This window comes from Neltuma alba, unplaced genomic scaffold, assembly GCF_004799145.2.
Source record: "Neltuma alba isolate B1F8T4 unplaced genomic scaffold, ASM479914v2 tig00010947_pilon, whole genome shotgun sequence".
Classification (NCBI taxonomy): domain Eukaryota; kingdom Viridiplantae; phylum Streptophyta; class Magnoliopsida; order Fabales; family Fabaceae; genus Neltuma; species Neltuma alba.
In genome coordinates this window covers 42879-61081 of record NW_021635720.1, presented here as the reverse complement: position 1 = coordinate 61081, position 18203 = coordinate 42879, and the positions used below count along the sequence as shown (strand labels likewise).

The window sequence follows — 18203 nt, the reverse complement described above, 5'->3', positions numbered from 1 at the left end:
TGAAATTAAGAATGCATAAAATTTGATTTTTTTAAATCTTTTAGATAATTTAATGATTTAATTACTTTTCATTGATTTTGATTTTGATGAGATGATTAGAGGTATTTTATAATACGAATTAATAAAATACCTCTAATTACAAGGAAGTCGGCCCGTTTAAAATCCCAAGTCGCAACCAAACAGATAGAGTTGCGAACATTAGAATTTAGAAGCAAACGGAAAATCGCACACCCTTAGTTACAAGGAAGTCATATTGTATAAGATGGAGATTTGATTTGGTTCAAAATATAAAACCTCAATCAATTTTGTTCTTTAAATCTGTAATTTACTACTTTAAATTATCTCTATTAATTACACATGTCAAGAGATTTTTGTCCAAGAATGATTAAAAAAAGATACTTTAAAAAAACCAATTCATACTTTTACGAATAACTGATTTAACTAATTTTTTAATTTAATTAAATTGGTTGAGTAGTTTTTATATTAAGAATCAGAAATAATATATAATTCAACATGTAAAAAATCTGTAAAACATCGTCGATATATTAAATGTACACATTATTAAACTGAACTTAAGGAATAAGATTTCCGGTAAAAAAAAACTTAAGGGATAAGATACAGAAACAGGGCGCCCAACTTTTATGACACTATATATCTTAGCGTATGAGACCGGATTATTATTAATTAGGTGACGGAGCCTCGAGGCTGTTATTTTCATGATTGGTTAATAAAGTTAAGGAGATGAGAAAAATTAGGTTAACGTCTCTGCCATTTAATTTCCACAGATGGGACCAATGATTGATACAATTCATCCAAAATTTTACTGTTTGGCGTCTCCATGCATCAAGTTTCCAGAAATGGTGCCACGTGTGTGTGGGTGGCTGTCTGGATTTATTCTTGATTTTTTACCTTCACAAAATTAATATAAATGGTGGGTTATTTCAGTTATCCCACATAAAATATGGAATGGAACTGTTATCCTCGTATAGAATTTGAATTTTATTTTTATTGATGCCACTAATTTTCTTCAATACTCAAATATATTTTCTTATTAGAAATAATTTTATTCAAAACATTGTTGGATACTAAATGTGGATATTTTTTCCTAACAGATTGATGAGATTAATTCAAGAAATATTACTCCACTAATCTTATTTATAAACAAGAAAGAAAAGTTGTTTTTTCTTTTCTTATTTACCAGCTACATCATTAAATTTTTTTATATGACTATATATTTTTAATTACCACACATTTATTATTGTGTAGAATGATATTTTTTAAGAAAAATTTTATATTAAATAGGAGTAAAGTTGAAAAGTTACAAAGTTACTCACCCAAATCCTTTTTATAAGATCCCAAAATTTAAATTTGTTCTGTCCTTTTCATGAAATCCTACTTAGGAAGTATAAATATTAAATTCATTCTCATCCGTTTAATTTTCTATTCTCCTTCATAATATTTTTCTCATACTTTACTTTTTTTTTATTATCTTTTGTCTTATTACTAGTATTTATTTATCTTATTCACTCTCTTATTAAATAAGGACAAACTTAAAAAAAAAAGATTCAATTTTTATGTATTTATAGCTTTTAACTAATTCTACCTGTTTTTTAAACTACGTAATTTAATAAAAATGATTTTATAAAAAGGATAAGAGGCGTATTAAATTTGAAGACAAAGCAAATAGTAATCACAATTTTTCTTTGTTTGTGAAAAACATGTTGAAGATAATTTATAAACAGAAGCAAATAATTATATGTATAGTACCACTTATTCCTATATGTAAGTCACTATTAGGAGAAAAGTTTATTTCTAAATATAAGTCATTTATAGAATAATTAATAACTTTTTTAAAAAAATTTTACCCCTATTTATTACAATAAAAAAAAGGTAACATATATTTTTTCTCGACGCCATGTATGTAACAGGGGTGAGTGTGAAAAACTTTATCAATTTAATGCATTATTTATTGGTATGTAAGAATGAGGTACAAATAACTTGTATGTAGGAAAAGAGTGATGGTGCTTCCTCCTGTACTTATTATAAACTTAAAATAATTAATTTCCATAAAAAAATTAAAATTAATTAAAAGCAATAAATGAGTAAGAAATATAATTTTATCTTCAAATACGCTCTTATAATAAATGAGAAAAAATAAAACAGAATGCATGTGAAAATATAATGACAAAAGAGAGAAAATAAATAATTAAAAAAATATTAGATGTTGAGACAAACCGAAATTTAAATTTATAAAATGGACCACACAGTTCTTTAAACTTAAAGTTTATAAATATAACAAAAGAAAGTAACAAGGATTTTGTACAACACAAACAGCTAGATGCACAAATAGGGACCAATCTCACTTATTGGGCGATTCCTAAACAAGCTCGATCGGATGGGTCCATCCCGTCCCTAAAAAACTAGCTAGTATGGGACGGGCCAATCCAGGCAAGTGTAAGGGTGAGCATTCTTTTTTAATGTATATTAATATGTTATCAGCCATATCTATATATTTCAATAAACATATTTATCAACAGTCATGCTTGTTTGCTTGAAATTAACAAATCGATCAACCTGCCGGTTTAAATAATTCTGATGGACAAAATTATTTAAGTATGAATCTAGTTAATATCTCACCAATAATATTACAGACTACTCCAATGGAAGAACCTAAATGCTTTCAAGAGCTTAAACCTATTCATCACAATATCGTCAAGAGGTTGATCCGGTGCTTCTCCATCTTCCTTGATCCATGGATGATCTGTTTCAAATTAGTTTCAGAATTATAAATATCAGTGCTTAATTAATCTGTTATTAGAACATGCATGAGCCTACATTTCAAGATGGTGATATATTATATATAATGCCAGATATGTAATATATATTGAAATTCTTTTTGTCTTATCATCCTTCACCCAATAGAAGAAAACTCACATACCCATCATACCCATAAAGGGTTAAACTAGTAACTTTACATTTAAGAAAAAAATTTTAAAAAATATTTAGTGTCATTTCACATTTGGGTTAGAAGCATTGCCGTACATATATTGAAATTCTTTTAAATCATAAATGAGAATTAGATATAGTGTTAAATGACTGCCTCTATTTATATCTGTTAAATTGTAAAAAGTGCAACACTGGAGAGGATATATATATATGGATTTACGCTCTGTTTTTTAATGTGTTTTTTTTAAAGAAATTTTTTTATTCCGATAACATCCTTCTATCCACTAACTTTATCCCAATTAATACAGTGCAAGTTATTAAAATATTCTTACATGTCCATTTCAATCTATAAGAGATTTCTGGAATAAATTGTGAAGATTAGTGAACCTCATTAAATATAGTTAGAATTAAATAGTATTTATTAGGGCTAAGGTGCGCCCAGCACCCTGAATTATTTACCCAGGTGCGTCCAGTGACCTAAAGTAATTTTGGGTGTATCCAGTGTCATAAACTAATTAAAATGGTGCGTCTATATCCCAAGCTAACAGAAATGTTATGTTTAACTGTTACTTTCCTGACTCAGCTTAAAGTTGACCCCAGATATTCTAAATGGTAGACATATGGACATTTGATATGTATTATTCTTACTCAAAATTGAATTTATTTCCTTCCTCTTCTTCTAAATAAATTGACTTTTGAGTAAGAATAATACATATCGGGTGCCCATGTGTCTACCATGTAGAATATCTGAAGTCAACTTTAAGCTGAGTCAGGAAAGTAACAGTTAAACATAACATTTCTGTTAGCTTGGGATATGGATGCACCATTTTAATTAGTTTAGGACACTGGATGCACCCAAAATTACTTTAGGCCATTGGACGCACCTGGGTAAATAGTTCGGGGTGCTGGGCGCACCTTAACCCTATTTATTATAACTAACTAATTTGTTTAGCATTTTTAATTAATCTATTTAAATTAATAAGTAGCTCTTATATTAAGAATACAACATACTCAAGACTTGATCGGCTGTGAGCCTGTGGTTGGGATCTGAATTCAACATTTTAGTGAGAAGGTCTTTTGCTGAAGGAGATATGGTTGGCCATGGATCCCTTGACAAGTCATATTCGCCTCTTTCGATATCATCGAATATCCCATTTGCATGTGCTGTCGTAATTCAAATCTATTTTAGCCCACAAATTTTAATCCCACCATTCACATTTATAACAAAATATTCATTTGATATACACGCACATTATTTTTCTGGTAATTCATTCATAGTACTTTAAATTATAAATAAGACCATGACGTTGGATGCAACTGAAAAATAACATCCAGAGTCTTGGATATGCTGGAAAAATAATATCAAGGTACTATATACGCTATAAATAAATGTTGGATACTATTGAAAAATAACATTAGATTATTGGATACTATTTTACCCTAATTTTTATATTATATGATATTCTTGGATTAGATTCTAAAATTGTTGTATTTAACTGAACGTAACTCATTTAACATGATTTTTTTGGGGATAGTATAAGATCCTGACAAAAGAAAATTACTAAAAGGTCCCTTAACAAATGAATAGCTTATAATGACAAATTCTAGTATAGGAAATGATAGCATATTTCAAGTTTAACTACTCATTTATCATTCGAACTTTTTAGTAATTATCCTCTGGATACTTCTTTAGGACCTTAAAATAATTCCCACCCCCACCCCTTTTTTAAAGTATTTACAAATTTTGAAACTTTCGGCCTTGCTATATGGTAAAACTTGACCCAAATATTATCTATATAAATATAAAACAAATTATATTTTTTGAACGAAGAAACAAAATGTATTTGAATTGTGACGATTATTGGAGAGAAATCAAAGGGGTATGCGTGTGTGAGAACCTGGCCAAAATGGATGAACACCACAAAGAAGAGTGTAAAGGATGACCCCAGCACTCCAAATGTCAATTTCTGGCCCATATTCCCTCTTCAACACCTCAGGTGCCACGTAACACGCACTCCCAGCGACCAAGTCAAACACCTCTCCTAACAAAATCACAGCAAATTTTTTTTAAAAAAAACTATTTTGCTACTTAGTTATAATTTAATTATTTAGTCTCCATAATTTAACTCAATTATAATTCAATCCTTTAACTCATTAAGCTCATCATCAATCTCATAACTTTCAATCATTTAATCAATTGGTCCCCATGTTTTTCAAAAAATGAATTATAACTAAGTCAAGAAAATTAGATGTACATATATGATCGATATATGTGTGTGTGATGGAAGGAGATGAACTTATTAACCTTGTTGGTAAAAAGAAGAAAGAGTGAAATCAACGAGTTTGAGGGGAGAACTGGCCTCGTCATTAAGAAAGAGAAAATGCTCAAGGCATATATCTCTATGGATGACACCCATGGAGTGGCAAGTATGGATGGCTTGAACTATGTCCCGTAACAGTACCGCCGCAGCTCGCTCAGTGTGGTAGCCGTTGGCAATGATCCGATCGAGGATGTCACCGCCGGCGCAGAGCTCCTTGACGACACGAATCGATTGCGAGTCCTCATACAAACCTTTGAGCTCCACAATATTAGGCTGGCCGGCCAAATGTTGCATGATTTGGACGTTAGTAACTTCATCCTCTATATCATCTTTGTTCTTGAGCTTCGTCTTGGCTATGGTTTTGCATGCAAATGGTTCGCCTGTTAACTTGTGTGTACATATATACGTAGGCCCAGTTTGGCCTCGCCCTATCTCATTTCCAATGCTATAAGTGGCCTTCAGAACTTCCATGGGCTCGGTGAAGATCTCGCCACCGGGGCCAGCTTGGGTGTGGCTGTCGATGTTCATCAACATGGTGGTGGGGTATTTTTTATGTGAAACGAGGAAGACAGAGGTTAGGAGAGGTATAAGATGGGGGAAAAAAATTACCAAAGGAGAACGTATTGGGCATGTCTATAAATTGGAGGGTTATGAGGGAAAAAAGGGATACATAGTTTCTTTGTTTATTTTTGATTTGTGGAATGAAATGGAGAAATTAAATTAAAGGTGGTGATATAAGAGGGAAAAATTGAGCGAGAATTAGGGATATTTGTCTGGTTGTTAAGGAACAGGTTGAGCAGAATCCTGAGGAAACACACGCATCTAACTCTATTTTAGGTTTTGAGTCCAAAAAAAAAAAAAACTCTATTTTAGGTTAAAATTAAAAAGTAGACATCATATGATATCATTAGATATTTTTAGGTAAAGCTCGATCCAGTACCTGATCTTATTTTTCAAATGCATTCAGCATTCTAATTTTTTATAGTGCATCTGGTACTTCGATCTTATTTTTTTGTACATTCAGCACTCCGATATTATTTTTTTATTTGCACCGTTTTTAGGATGTTATTAGGGTACTAGCTATATGCATCAGAAAAATAAGATCAACGTGCTGGATGCAGCATATAAAAGATTAGGGTGTTGGATGCATTTTTATTTTATTTTATTTTTTTTAAGGTTAAGTGAAGAGACTTAACAGAAGTGATTTAATCAAAACTATATGGTGCAGCTAGCTATAGGTTAGTAAACCAAAGCTATCTTCCTATAAGTAGGAGATCACATGCTCAATTTTACTTATAATTTCTAATTATCAGTGTTGATCCCCTAAATAAGAAATATTTTTTAGATTAATTATGCAGATATATGTAGGGAAAATCACAAATATATATATATATATATATATTGCAAATCACATATCAAAAACCGTTATAAGACTTCTATAGGTTTTGACAACAAATGAGTGGCAAATGACGACAAATTTTGACAAAATACCTTATTTACAATTTTCAATTTTTATGGTCTTTTCTTGTTATTTTTTCATATATATATATGTATGTATGTATATATTAGAATTTTGTGCGTGTGAATGTGTGATAGGGAACATTTATACAACCATGCGAATATATATAATTATGAAGCCATTGGAGAAGAAAATTTAAACCTATTAATCAATTAAAGAATGAATACATAAGAATACACCCTTTGATTCCTCCATTAATGATTGCAGCAAAAGATGGAGAGAAAGAAAAGAATAAGCGAATCAAAACCCAGAAAATTTTTTTACATTATTCATGATGATCAAATTAACTTATCCTCTGTGTGTGTGTTTTGAATGGGTCTGTCTTTTTCTCCTGTGTTCATCCCTGATGAATGATGATGACCAAATCCTTAACTTATATCCCCTCGCAACCAACAGACAATGAATATATTCACAATGTTTCTTTCTTTCACGTCCCATGCACGTACGTACGAACGAGTTTATCCTCCGATGAAAACCAAAGGGCCTGAAGCTGAATAATGATGGATGGATCCCTTTTAAAAATCATGTTACACTTCCTCCTCCTCCGATCGAGTCCTTTCGATCATTTTGAAGATCTCATGAAATTAAACAAATGACTCTGTACGTCTCTTCCTGGTTTGGGCTTCCGGAGCTCCTTTCCTCATCATTGCCGAGAATTCCTCATAGTTGATCCGACCATCCTGTCCCCACAAGATTGAACAATATTCAATCATATACATATATATACATTTATATATTTATAGTATGCACACAAATTCTAGAAAACGATACAACTAATGATATGTCAGAGTCTTTGCACATGAACCAAACCAAATCGGATCGGTCATTAGCCTGATGAGAGGGACTAGGTTAAAAAATATCTACTATGATGCCTTCTTAATGCTTGTTTGGATTAATGCTGGCAAAATTTTTTATCTCCATTATATTTTGAAAATTAAGGTTGGGGTAAAAGTTGTAATGTGATTTATATTTAAATATACTTTTATTAAGAAAACATCAATTTGACAGTAAATTGTTTGGATAATATAAATATAAACATATATATAGAGAATAATCAGAAGTCAGAAGCTCCAAAACTAGCTTTGGCTTTTGGCCAAAAATCTGCTATTTATCTCCAAAATCAAACTATTACCTCATATTCTAATTATAAGATCTCATTTGTGGTATACAAATAAGGTCTTATAATTAGGACAAGAGATAGTATCATTTTGGGTATCAATTGGCTTTTTAGGGTTTAAGTGAGTTTTGATTAATGACCTAAAAGCTTATCCCAATCCAAGCCTTATATTTAAAATTTTAGTCCGTTGACTTCACTTGATCTAGAGAATGGGAGAGGAGTTAGTTATTATTTGTCTTTACTTTGATCCTTTTCTATTTATCACTGCTATTTGGCTATATAAATGTAACCCCATGTATAATTTCAGAGATTGGTTGTATATATAATGCAAGAAAAGATGTCATTTTGATGTTTTTGTCAACTTCTTAATTAATTAAGAACTTGGTTGTTTAATTTTTCCCACTATCAATCAATATTACTAACCAAGAAAACAAGAAATCCCCTTATTGTTATAGAAGAAATTATAAAACTTTTAATTTCACTTTGAGCACTTACATTATCGGAATCGACTTCTGATAATATTTCGTTGATGTCCCTACCATCGTGCATGTTATATTCTCGGAGTGCCTGCTCTAGTTCTTCAACAGTAATGAACCTGAAACGACAGTTTTATATGAAACCTTAGTTAATTAGGATCAAATTGTACTAAATAGTCTAATTAATTATTAATATTAATATATTCATATAATGATCAATTTATATAATAATTACCCGCTATTGTCTTTATCAAAGTATTGGAAAGCAGTATAAAGATGTTCTTCTTTGTTGATTCGGTTCAAATGCAATGTTGCTGTAATGAACTCGTCATAATCTATGGTTCCATTGCCATCAGCATCAGCCTGTAATATATAATAATTCATTTATACACAAAGAAACATTATTAATTCACAAAGAAAATTATGTATTATTTGTAATGAAATATCACTAAAGGAAGATTTTTTCTTAATTAATGATTAAAGGGGGCTTACAGCTTCTAATAATTGCTTGACTTCTTGTTCACTTAGTTTTGTGCCCTGCTTTGCAAGCCCTTGCTTGAGCTCTTCAATGGTTATGGTTCCACTATTGTCAGTGTCCATTCCTTTGAACATTTTCTTTAACCCCATGATTTCTTCCTCTGATAAGCACCCAGCAATTACCTGCACATACATATATGTGTGTGTATATATCAAGCTGAGTCCATTTCTTGCTGCTTTATAAAATATTTTCAGAGCAAATAATACTGCCTCCTATCTTTAATATAGGAGCTAGTTGGGATTTAGATTTGGTCTTAAATATAAGACTTGAACCTACTTTTTCTTTCACATTTATATTCTTTTTTCTCAAACCAATTTACCTAATTTATAAATTACTACCTCCAGTATTTAATATAAGAGCTAGTTGGAGATTTAATTTAGTTTTAGGTATAAGATTCCAATTTACTTTATCTACAATATTTATCCATTTTGCCCTTAAGTAATCCCTATGATAATTGCATATATTAAGTAGTTACTATCAAAAGTGATTCAAATGCATATGGTTAATCAAAATATTTTAGGAAAGACAATATTTATTTATTACAAAAAAAACTAACTTAACTTATTTTCTTAATATTCTAAATTTATACAGAGGTGGTAATGTATAATCTTATGTTACACAAGGATATTTTAGGGAGATCAGGTCGTATTTGTTATAATTAACTGATTTATTATACTTTCTTAATTAGGAAACAGGAGTAGTATCTTGTTTATTCACTTCATCCACAAAAAAAAAGTATCTGCTTTATTCAAAGGCGTATATGGGTAATTAATTATTATACCTTTAGAGCAACTTTCTTGAATTGATTCATCGCTCTGAATTGCTTGAGTCTGTTGAGCACAGCATTATCAAGAGGCGTATCTGGTGCTTCTCCATCCTCCTTTATCCATGGATGATCTGGTTTTAATATAATATTAATAATCAATGCAAAAGATAAATTGAAGGAGATTGAAGAAAGAAAGAAAGAAAAAGAATGGATATAACATACTCAAGACTTGATAGGCTGTGAGCCTCTGCCTGGGATCTGAATTCAACATTTTTCTGATGAGATCTTTTGCTGAAGCAGATATGCTTGGCCATGGATCGGTTGTAAAATCAACATGCCCTCGTAATATTGCATTGAATATTCCATTTTCAGATTCTGCAAAATCCCACCATTTAGTATAATCCAACTTTCAATTTAATTTCCACTATATATGCATTTTTGTTTTCTCTTTTGGGACTTAATTTCTTTTTAACCTCTTCAAATAACACACAAATTTGTTGCTTTTAATTAGTCCCATTGACTGGCAAGGCATTCTCGTAACAAGGTTCAGCTTAAGACTCTATTTCATGTAGATTTTTCTTTTGTTAACTTTTACAAGGAAACAAGTTTGTAACGTCGATCATGGAGGACTTTTAATGTCAGTTTTGAGAAGAGGGACATCTAACCAATCGAACCCAGGTTTAAAATCAAGATCAGTGATTAAGTTTGCGTAACTTTCTACCGAGTTATTTATTTCTGAGTATGTAGAGTTTTAAAATGAGGTGACTCTATTGAAAGAAACATATATTTTTTTGTGGCCAAAACTGAAGAAAGATATATAAATATACAAACCTGCCCAAAATGGAGGAATACCACAAAGAAGAATGTAAAGCATAACACCAACACTCCAGATATCAGCTTCTGGCCCGTATTTCCTCCTCAATACTTCTGGTGCTATATAATATGCACTCCCAACAACGTCTTTAAATACCTCTCCTGACAAATTCAAACCATTCAAATTATTCCATCATCAGAACCCATTCAAATGAACAAAAAATTATCATCCTTGATAATAACTTTTACCCTTTATAATATTCATCTCTGGTTTAAACTGTTCGCTCGATTAATAAGGACGTTATAAGGGTTTCTGGTATTATGCCAATGACCACACACACACACACACAAAGCTTGAGCTCGGTAACAATGGAGAAAATTATTGCGAATGAAGGAGATGAAACTTAATGAACCTTGCTTGTAAAAAACGGATAAACCGAAATCGGTGGCTTTGAGGGGAGAATTCTCGTCCTTATTAAGCAAGAGGAAATTCTCAGGCTTAAGATCTCTATGGATGACGCCCATGGAATGGCAAGTATGGACGATCTGAACTATGGTTCTCAACAAGGACGCGGCGGCTCGCTCGGTGTAATGACCTCTGGCGATGATCCGGTCGAAGAGCTCGCCCCCGGCGCAGAGCTCCATGACGAGATGAACGGATTGTTTATCTTCGTACGCACCTTTGAGTTCCACAATATTAGGCTGACCAGCCAAATGGTGCATGATTTGAACCTCCCTACGTACATCTTCTATGTCATCTTTGCTCGCAAGCTTCCTTTTGGCTATGGTTTTGCATGCAAATTGCTGGCCCGTTGCTTTATTTGTACATAAATGTGTGACTCCGAATTGTCCTCGTCCTAGCTCCTTTCCAATGCTATACGTGGCCTTCACGTCCTCCATGGGCCGGCCAAGGACGGTGCCGATCGGGGTGGCCTTTTTCGCCCGAGGAGGGGACGGTGTCGGAGAAGGCTTGGAGGACGGAGGTTTGGTAGGGGTGGATGTCCCGGGGTTGTTTCCACCTCCTCCTGTTGACGCATTGTTCTGTTGGTTGTCGGCGTTTGCTTCTCCTCCCTTGTTGTTGTCGGTGACCGGGGCATCGCTGCCCTTGCCGGAGCAACAGTTGCCCATGGCGGGGGAAAAGAAATAGATGTTGAAAGAGATTGAGAGAGATATAAGATAAGGAAAGGTCAAGTTTTGAGAGAGTTGGGGGCTTTGGGGGTTTGAAGGCAAAAGTTGTGAGGCTGGATTCTGGAGGGGGAGAGAGAGAGAGAGAGAGAGAATAATTTGGGGGATAAAGATAAAAATAAAAATTAGAAAATAGGAAATAAAAAAGCAAACATAAATGGAAAGCAAGGGATATTGTTTTGTTTAATTATTATTAATTATTTGTTTTGTTACGAGATAATGTTGGAGATGGTGAGAGATTGTAGGAAGAGCTAGTGGGTAAGGATCAAGATTTGAAAGACGGCAAATTTAGGAAGTGCGTGTGCGTGTGTGGTGGCTAAAAGGAGAAGAGAATCCTTCGGAAAGACATAGATTTTGGTCTGTTTTATGTCAAAACCTTTGCTTTCTCACAACAGCAACTTGTAACTCACCCCAAGTCAAATGTTGTCCCGAAACATACATGCATCCCCTTCACTCTTGAAGCTTGCCCCTTCTCAAACAAAACTCACACATGTATATAATTTAGTATTTCAGTTATTAATATAAAAACTAGCTTATTTACCAAAATTTTCAAGTATTGTTTAATCCAATTGGCCGGGAAAAAAATCCAATTGATTGCAGTTCTTTTGACAGTACACTTTTTTTTTAAAGGAAATAGTTAGCTTTACTTGTATATGTATAAGGGGAATTGAGTAATTTTCCACTTGACTCAATCAATGTTGATTAATTTTTCCTTGGCCAAAAAATGTTGATTAATATTTCCTCTAGTTATTAATATATGAGATATTTAACTAATTTGAATTGGTTAAGAAAATCAAATAGAATAATTATAATAAATATGATATGGTCTCTCTAAAATATCTTGCATAACATTATATTATATTATTTGGGGAAGTAGGATAAATGTATATGAAAAACAAAATGAAATGAGATTTTGTATATCTAATATTAAATTTCATTCTTCAACTAGTTCATATATTACATATCAAAAGGAGTATTTATTTTTATAAAATATTCTAATCCTAATACTAATTATACTACCCCGCCATAAATTTTTTTTGGGGAGTAAACCCACCATACTTTAATATAAGGGTTATTTGATTAATTTTTGTAGATTAAAAAACAAGATGAGTAAGTTAATTATAACAAATGTGACGTGATTTTTCTTGAATAATCCAATATGCCATAATAGATTATATATCCTTTTATAGGGTAGGTAACTTAATTTAAAAAATGGTAAATAAAGAAAACAGAATAAATTGAGATATTATATTTAGGATCAAATTTGATTCTTCAACTAACTCTTATATTATAAAACTTTGGCAAGTACTCCTCTCGTCTAATTTATAGGACAAGAAAAGAAGATATTTTTTGGTATAGGGCAGTGAGAGAAACATTGTATATAAATATACAATTTTATCTTTCATTTATTATTGCGTTAACTTTGTTTACAAGAGGTATAATGTATGTTAAATAAGAATAAAATTAAAAAGTTGTTGGATTTTAAATGAGAGTTAGTAAAGTTTAAATTTTTTTTATTTATATAAAATATGTTAGAAATTATTCATAAGTACAATTAGAAGAGTATATATACAAACTCGCTAACAGATCTTCCGAAAAAAACGTACACTCCCACAATGAACTTGCAGCTTGTAGCCACATAGGAATCACTCCCAAATAACATCCTACCAATCGCTGAGGTAAATTAAAGGATAAAGGATTCCTTAGTGGATGAATTAAATGCCGGTTGTGAGTCCAAAAAAAAAAATGCCGGTTGATTTTTATAAAATTCCGTACGACAGGCAATTAGAAAGTTGTCAATGGTAGTTATCACCTAATTACTACTAATATGCTCCTATTGTAATATATCTCACTTGCCTCTATGCAATTTGTATGTACTGCACCTTTTTTTTTCAACTTGTTTTACGTTTATAGGGTTTTATTACATAATGTAAGTTAGCAAAATGCTAAACATTTTTTTAAATTTTTTTAATATGCCATCAACTTTTTATTTATCATCTTTCTATATAATTATCTCTCTTACTGGATTGACGTGAGTGAAAACAAAGATAAATCCTAAAATAATTATTAGAATTGTCTTATATACTTTCAAAATGACAAATGATAATGACAGATAAATAGAAATACTACTTCAAATTTTCTTTAAAATGGTGTTTTAAAGAATTCAATGAGGTCATCTACTCATGAATTAAATAAAATATAAAACTATCATCGTGTAACAAACTTTACGGTATGAACCTTATGCCTCTATCAATATCTTAGTTCATTTTACCACTAAGCTAAGCTAATTAATTAACACCGAACGACAGATGTGCTGTTTTCTATTTCACTATGTAATGGAAAAATTTCACTCCAAAATTAGGTGGATTTCATATAGTTCAAGAAGTTTGAGTTCATTGTGAATTCTACAGATTTTTTATATTATATATTTGGATGATGATATCAAGTAATATTGACATTCATATTGATTAAAAAGAAAATAATTATAATATTGTGCAGGAAAAAAGATATCAATATGGGTGCTCAACTGGCTCTTCTACGTACTTTGCGTCGTCTTTGATTACACTTGCTTCCAAGTAATGTTTCATATATAACTATTTTAAACAAGAAATTTGACAATTTGTGTGTGTATGTAACATTGCAATATAGTATCTCTAATTCTTAATATAAGAGCTAGTTGATTAATTTGAGTAGATTAAGAAAATTTTTTAAGTTAGTTATTTGTAATAAATAGGTGTTGTCTTCTCTAGAATACCTTTACTAATTATGTCTATTAGTTAGAACTATTATTTGATAGAACATTTAACATGTGCAACTACTATAATGACTATTTTGCAAAAAAATAGATAAATATAAAAGATAAAATGGATTGGGGTCTTATATTTAACATCAAATTGAAAGTCAAACAAACTCTTATATTAAGTATCGGAGGTAGTAGATATCTAATTTGTACAATGGATGAGATATGTAACATGTTTATATATAAACCAAATCTAATCCAGCAAATTAATTGTTTTCCAGCATGGGAGGGCGGGGGTAAAATTTTTTTTATCAATTTAATATATTTATTGGTATGCAAGAATGGAGTACAAGTGACTTATGTATAGAAATAGTAGTAAAATATAAATAAATATATTTTTAAAAGATATTTACCTACCCCTAATTCGGATCCTACAGAAATTATTCATTGTGCCTATAGTAATTATTTAAAATTTAAAATTTAAAATTTTTAATTATTTTAATTTTATATAAAAATGAATAAAAGTTATTTTCTATCCATAAAATTATTTTAATTTTATTCCTATTTAATATATATTCCAAACAATAAAAGAATCCTTGATTATTCCCTTGCCATGCATGAGAGCCTAATTAAATTTTATAGACCACATTTTTTTTGTGTGCATATGAATAACTACGGTTTTATATATATATATATATATATATATATATATATAATATTTTGCCAAGTTTAGTTTGGTATTGAGGTGATGGTGATGGTTCTTTTTGGAACAAAGTGATGAGCAATAATGAAAAGTGGATTTGAATTCGTGTGAAAGGGAAAGGAAATAAATGCAACTTTTCTATGAAAACCATAACAAACTTTCTCACAATAATGTGTGGTGCAAAGAAATCCAGTTTTTCATGTACAATTCTTAATATTAAAATTAGAGCTGGGCTATTTTAGGGTGTTGTCTACATTTTTCCAATACAAATAACTAATTATTGATACTACATATATAAAAACACATAATTATATGAGATTCATTATCATTGAATCATATTCAAATTATTGCTCGATTTAATTAGAAATGATAACTCTTTTAACATAATTTGAATTATGAGTCTTTTCTAAAAGGAGTTAAATTTCTTTTTTTTCTTTTGCCAACAAAGATTCTTTCATTTAACTCATCAATCACTATTGATAAATATTAATGTTACTAAGGTTAGTGCAGATAATTATCTATCTCATTTATTAGTCTTCTGGAAGAAATTAAAAAGGCACTTCAAAATAGCCAGCAGTCATATGCCTGTGTTGAAATTAAGACTTTTTATATATGTATGAAATACTGCTTTTGGTTCTTAATATAAGAGCTAGATAACTAATTTGAACATATTAAGAAAATTAATTAAATTGATTAACTATAACAAATGTGTGTTGATTTTTATAAGTTATTCTATTTAATTATATGTATTGGAATTATTCTTCGGTAAGAATTCCTTACAAAGAATGGGGATATTATAAAGAAAACATAATAAATTTAGAGATAAAGTAAATTGGAGTCTTATAATTAAGATTGAATATAATCTCTAACTGACTCTTATATTAAGAACCAAAAATAATACTCCCTCCGTTCTTTATTATAAGAGACATTTGATGCTTATGACATATTACTATATATAAGAGACACTTAAAAATTGTCTCTATTCTTTTGTATTGATTTTCTATTTTACCCCTATTTATTTTGTCTCCAACTCATACTCTCTCTCCCCCTACTTCTCTTTCTTTTAATAATTTAATTATTTTCTCTCATGCTCTCTCTCCTTATTAATGAGGGCATTGTTGGAAAAAATATTATACTTTTTATATATTAATTGTTCTTAACTAATTTTAACTGTTTTTTTTATCAACATAATTTGGTTATTTGTTTCTTATAATAAGGAACGGAGGGAGTAATTCAAATCGGAGAAAAGTAGGCTCGCAACACTACCAAAAAACATCTGATGAGCGACGGAATTTACCGACAGAATTTTTATTTAGCGACGGAATAGTGACGGATTAGCAACGGAATCAAATTACCGACGGAATTAGCGACGGAATTCGTTCCGTCGCTAATTTTTTCATCACTAATTGGATTCCCGACGGAATTTCAATTCCGTCGGTAATCACCGACGGAATTAGCGACGGAACCAGAATTCCGTCGGTCGGAATTTTTCCGTCTCTAATTACCACCGACGGAATTTGATTCCGTCGCTAATATTTTTTTTTAAAAAAATTAAAATGCCACTCACCTTGGCCGCCACATGTCACCACCTCATCTCCACATGTTGCTGCCACCTCATCTCCTCCGCCACGTGTCAGTGCCACCTCACCTTCTCCGCCATGTGTCATTGCCATCTCACCTCCACATGTCGTTGCCACCTCAGCTCCGCAGCCACGTGTCATGATCTCATCTCCACGTGTCCCTGCCACCTCACTTCTGCCGCCACGTGTTGCTATCTCACATGCCATCTTGTATTGCCACATGCCGTCACCATATAATTCCTCTTCAAAGTGACTTCTCCACGGCTCGAACCAAAGACCTCGCTTGTGCACGTGCGCGACTTCACTAGTTGAGCTGCAATGAACTTACTGATTTATTATACAAAATTAAATATATATAATATTCTCTTACACAAATAATTATTTATACACATATATATTATTAGAAACTAAAAATAAACTATATAATTTTAATCATAACTATTTTTGTAACAAAATAATTTTTAGATATTTGTTTTACTATTTATTTTATAATGCTTTATTTTTTAAAAAATTATTTTAAATATAATATTAATTTCCAATGACATTAATTTGAATTTTAAATAATAAATAATTTTTTTTATAAATATATTTTTTAAATTTAATTCTTTATTTAATATTTATAAGATATATAATTTAATTATATATTTATTATATTATTATATTATTATATTATATTATATTATATATTATATTTTAGCGATGGAATTAGCGACGAAAAATTATTCCGTCGGAAATCGTAATTATAAGACTTTAGCCATGGAATTTTTCCGTCGGAAAATTCCATGGCTAATTCCGTGGCTAAAGTCTTATAATTAAAATTAGCCACGAAATTTTTTCTGTCAGAAAATTCCGTTGCTAATTCCGTGGCTAAATTAGCCACGGAAAAGTATTCCGTCGCAAATCGAAATTATAAAACTTGAGCCACGGAATTTTCTGACGGAAAAAATTCCGTGGCTAATTTTAATTATAAAAATTTACTGACGGAATTAGCCACGGAAGTTTCCGACGGAAAAAATTCTGTGGCTAATTCCTTGGCTAATTAGCGACGGATTATTTTCCGTCGCTCATTCTATGGCTAAGTTTAGCGACGGAATTTTTGTGGGTAATCCGTCAGAAATTAGCGACGGAAATGATTTTGTCACTAATTCCATCAGTAATTGGCTTTTTTTTGTAGTGCAAGTTAATAGTAATACCCTTTTAACGCCTCAATAATTAATAATGATAATTAAGGCTTAATAATATATTTTATACTAAATTTGCAGGATAGAAAGCAGAATATATCAAACTTCTAACCTAGATTTTTTACATGTCCGTGATTGAGAAATTGACATGTCCGTGTGTGATTGAGAACTCAATATAATATGTGTGAAAAAGTTTACCTCAGTGTTTTCTTTTAAATAACTAGATTTTGGTCAATTTATGTGGTTGATTTTTTTGTTTACCATAATGTGATCCATTTGGACTGCATGTTCGACGGCAAAAGGGTTGTTTTTTTTTTT

The 18203-nt window shown here is 31.0% G+C and overlaps 2 protein-coding genes across 2 annotated transcripts; both read right to left on the bottom strand.

Annotated features, from left to right (window-relative positions):
• Positions 1-2645: 2645 nt before the first annotated feature.
• LOC114760205 (calcium-dependent protein kinase 17-like) lies at positions 2646-5801 on the bottom strand. Its single transcript, XM_028949467.1, has 4 exons — positions 5252-5801; positions 4845-4988; positions 3958-4110; positions 2646-2761 (listed from the first exon to the last, which is right to left on the bottom strand). Exons 1-4 carry the CDS (start codon positions 5799-5801, stop codon positions 2646-2648), a joined length of 963 nt encoding a protein of 320 aa, XP_028805300.1.
• A 1569-nt stretch (positions 5802-7370) lies between these two features.
• Positions 7371-11624, bottom strand: LOC114760204 (calcium-dependent protein kinase 17-like). Its single transcript, XM_028949466.1, has 8 exons — positions 10910-11624; positions 10515-10658; positions 9906-10058; positions 9699-9814; positions 8872-9039; positions 8615-8742; positions 8399-8498; positions 7371-7466 (listed from the first exon to the last, which is right to left on the bottom strand). Exons 1-8 carry the CDS (start codon positions 11622-11624, stop codon positions 7371-7373), a joined length of 1620 nt encoding a protein of 539 aa, XP_028805299.1.
• Between the last annotated feature and the right edge of the window lie 6579 nt (positions 11625-18203).

Coding starts and splice junctions, on each gene's coding strand:
- LOC114760205 (XM_028949467.1), bottom strand. CDS start 5,801: ATGTTGATGAACATCGACAGCCACACCCAAGCTGGCCCCGGTGGCGAG. Junction 4,989..5,251: donor TTCTTCTTTTTACCAACAAG/GTTAATAAGTTC, acceptor TGATTTTGTTAG/GAGAGGTGTTTGACTTGGTC. Junction 2,762..3,957: donor CACAGCCGATCAAGTCTTGA/GTATGTTGTATT, acceptor AATTTGAAACAG/ATCATCCATGGATCAAGGAA.
- LOC114760204 (XM_028949466.1), bottom strand. CDS start 11,624: ATGGGCAACTGTTGCTCCGGCAAGGGCAGCGATGCCCCGGTCACCGAC. Junction 10,059..10,514: donor TATTCCTCCATTTTGGGCAG/GTTTGTATATTT, acceptor GGGATTTTGCAG/AATCTGAAAATGGAATATTC. Junction 8,499..8,614: donor TTTGATAAAGACAATAGCGG/GTAATTATTATA, acceptor CTGTCGTTTCAG/GTTCATTACTGTTGAAGAAC.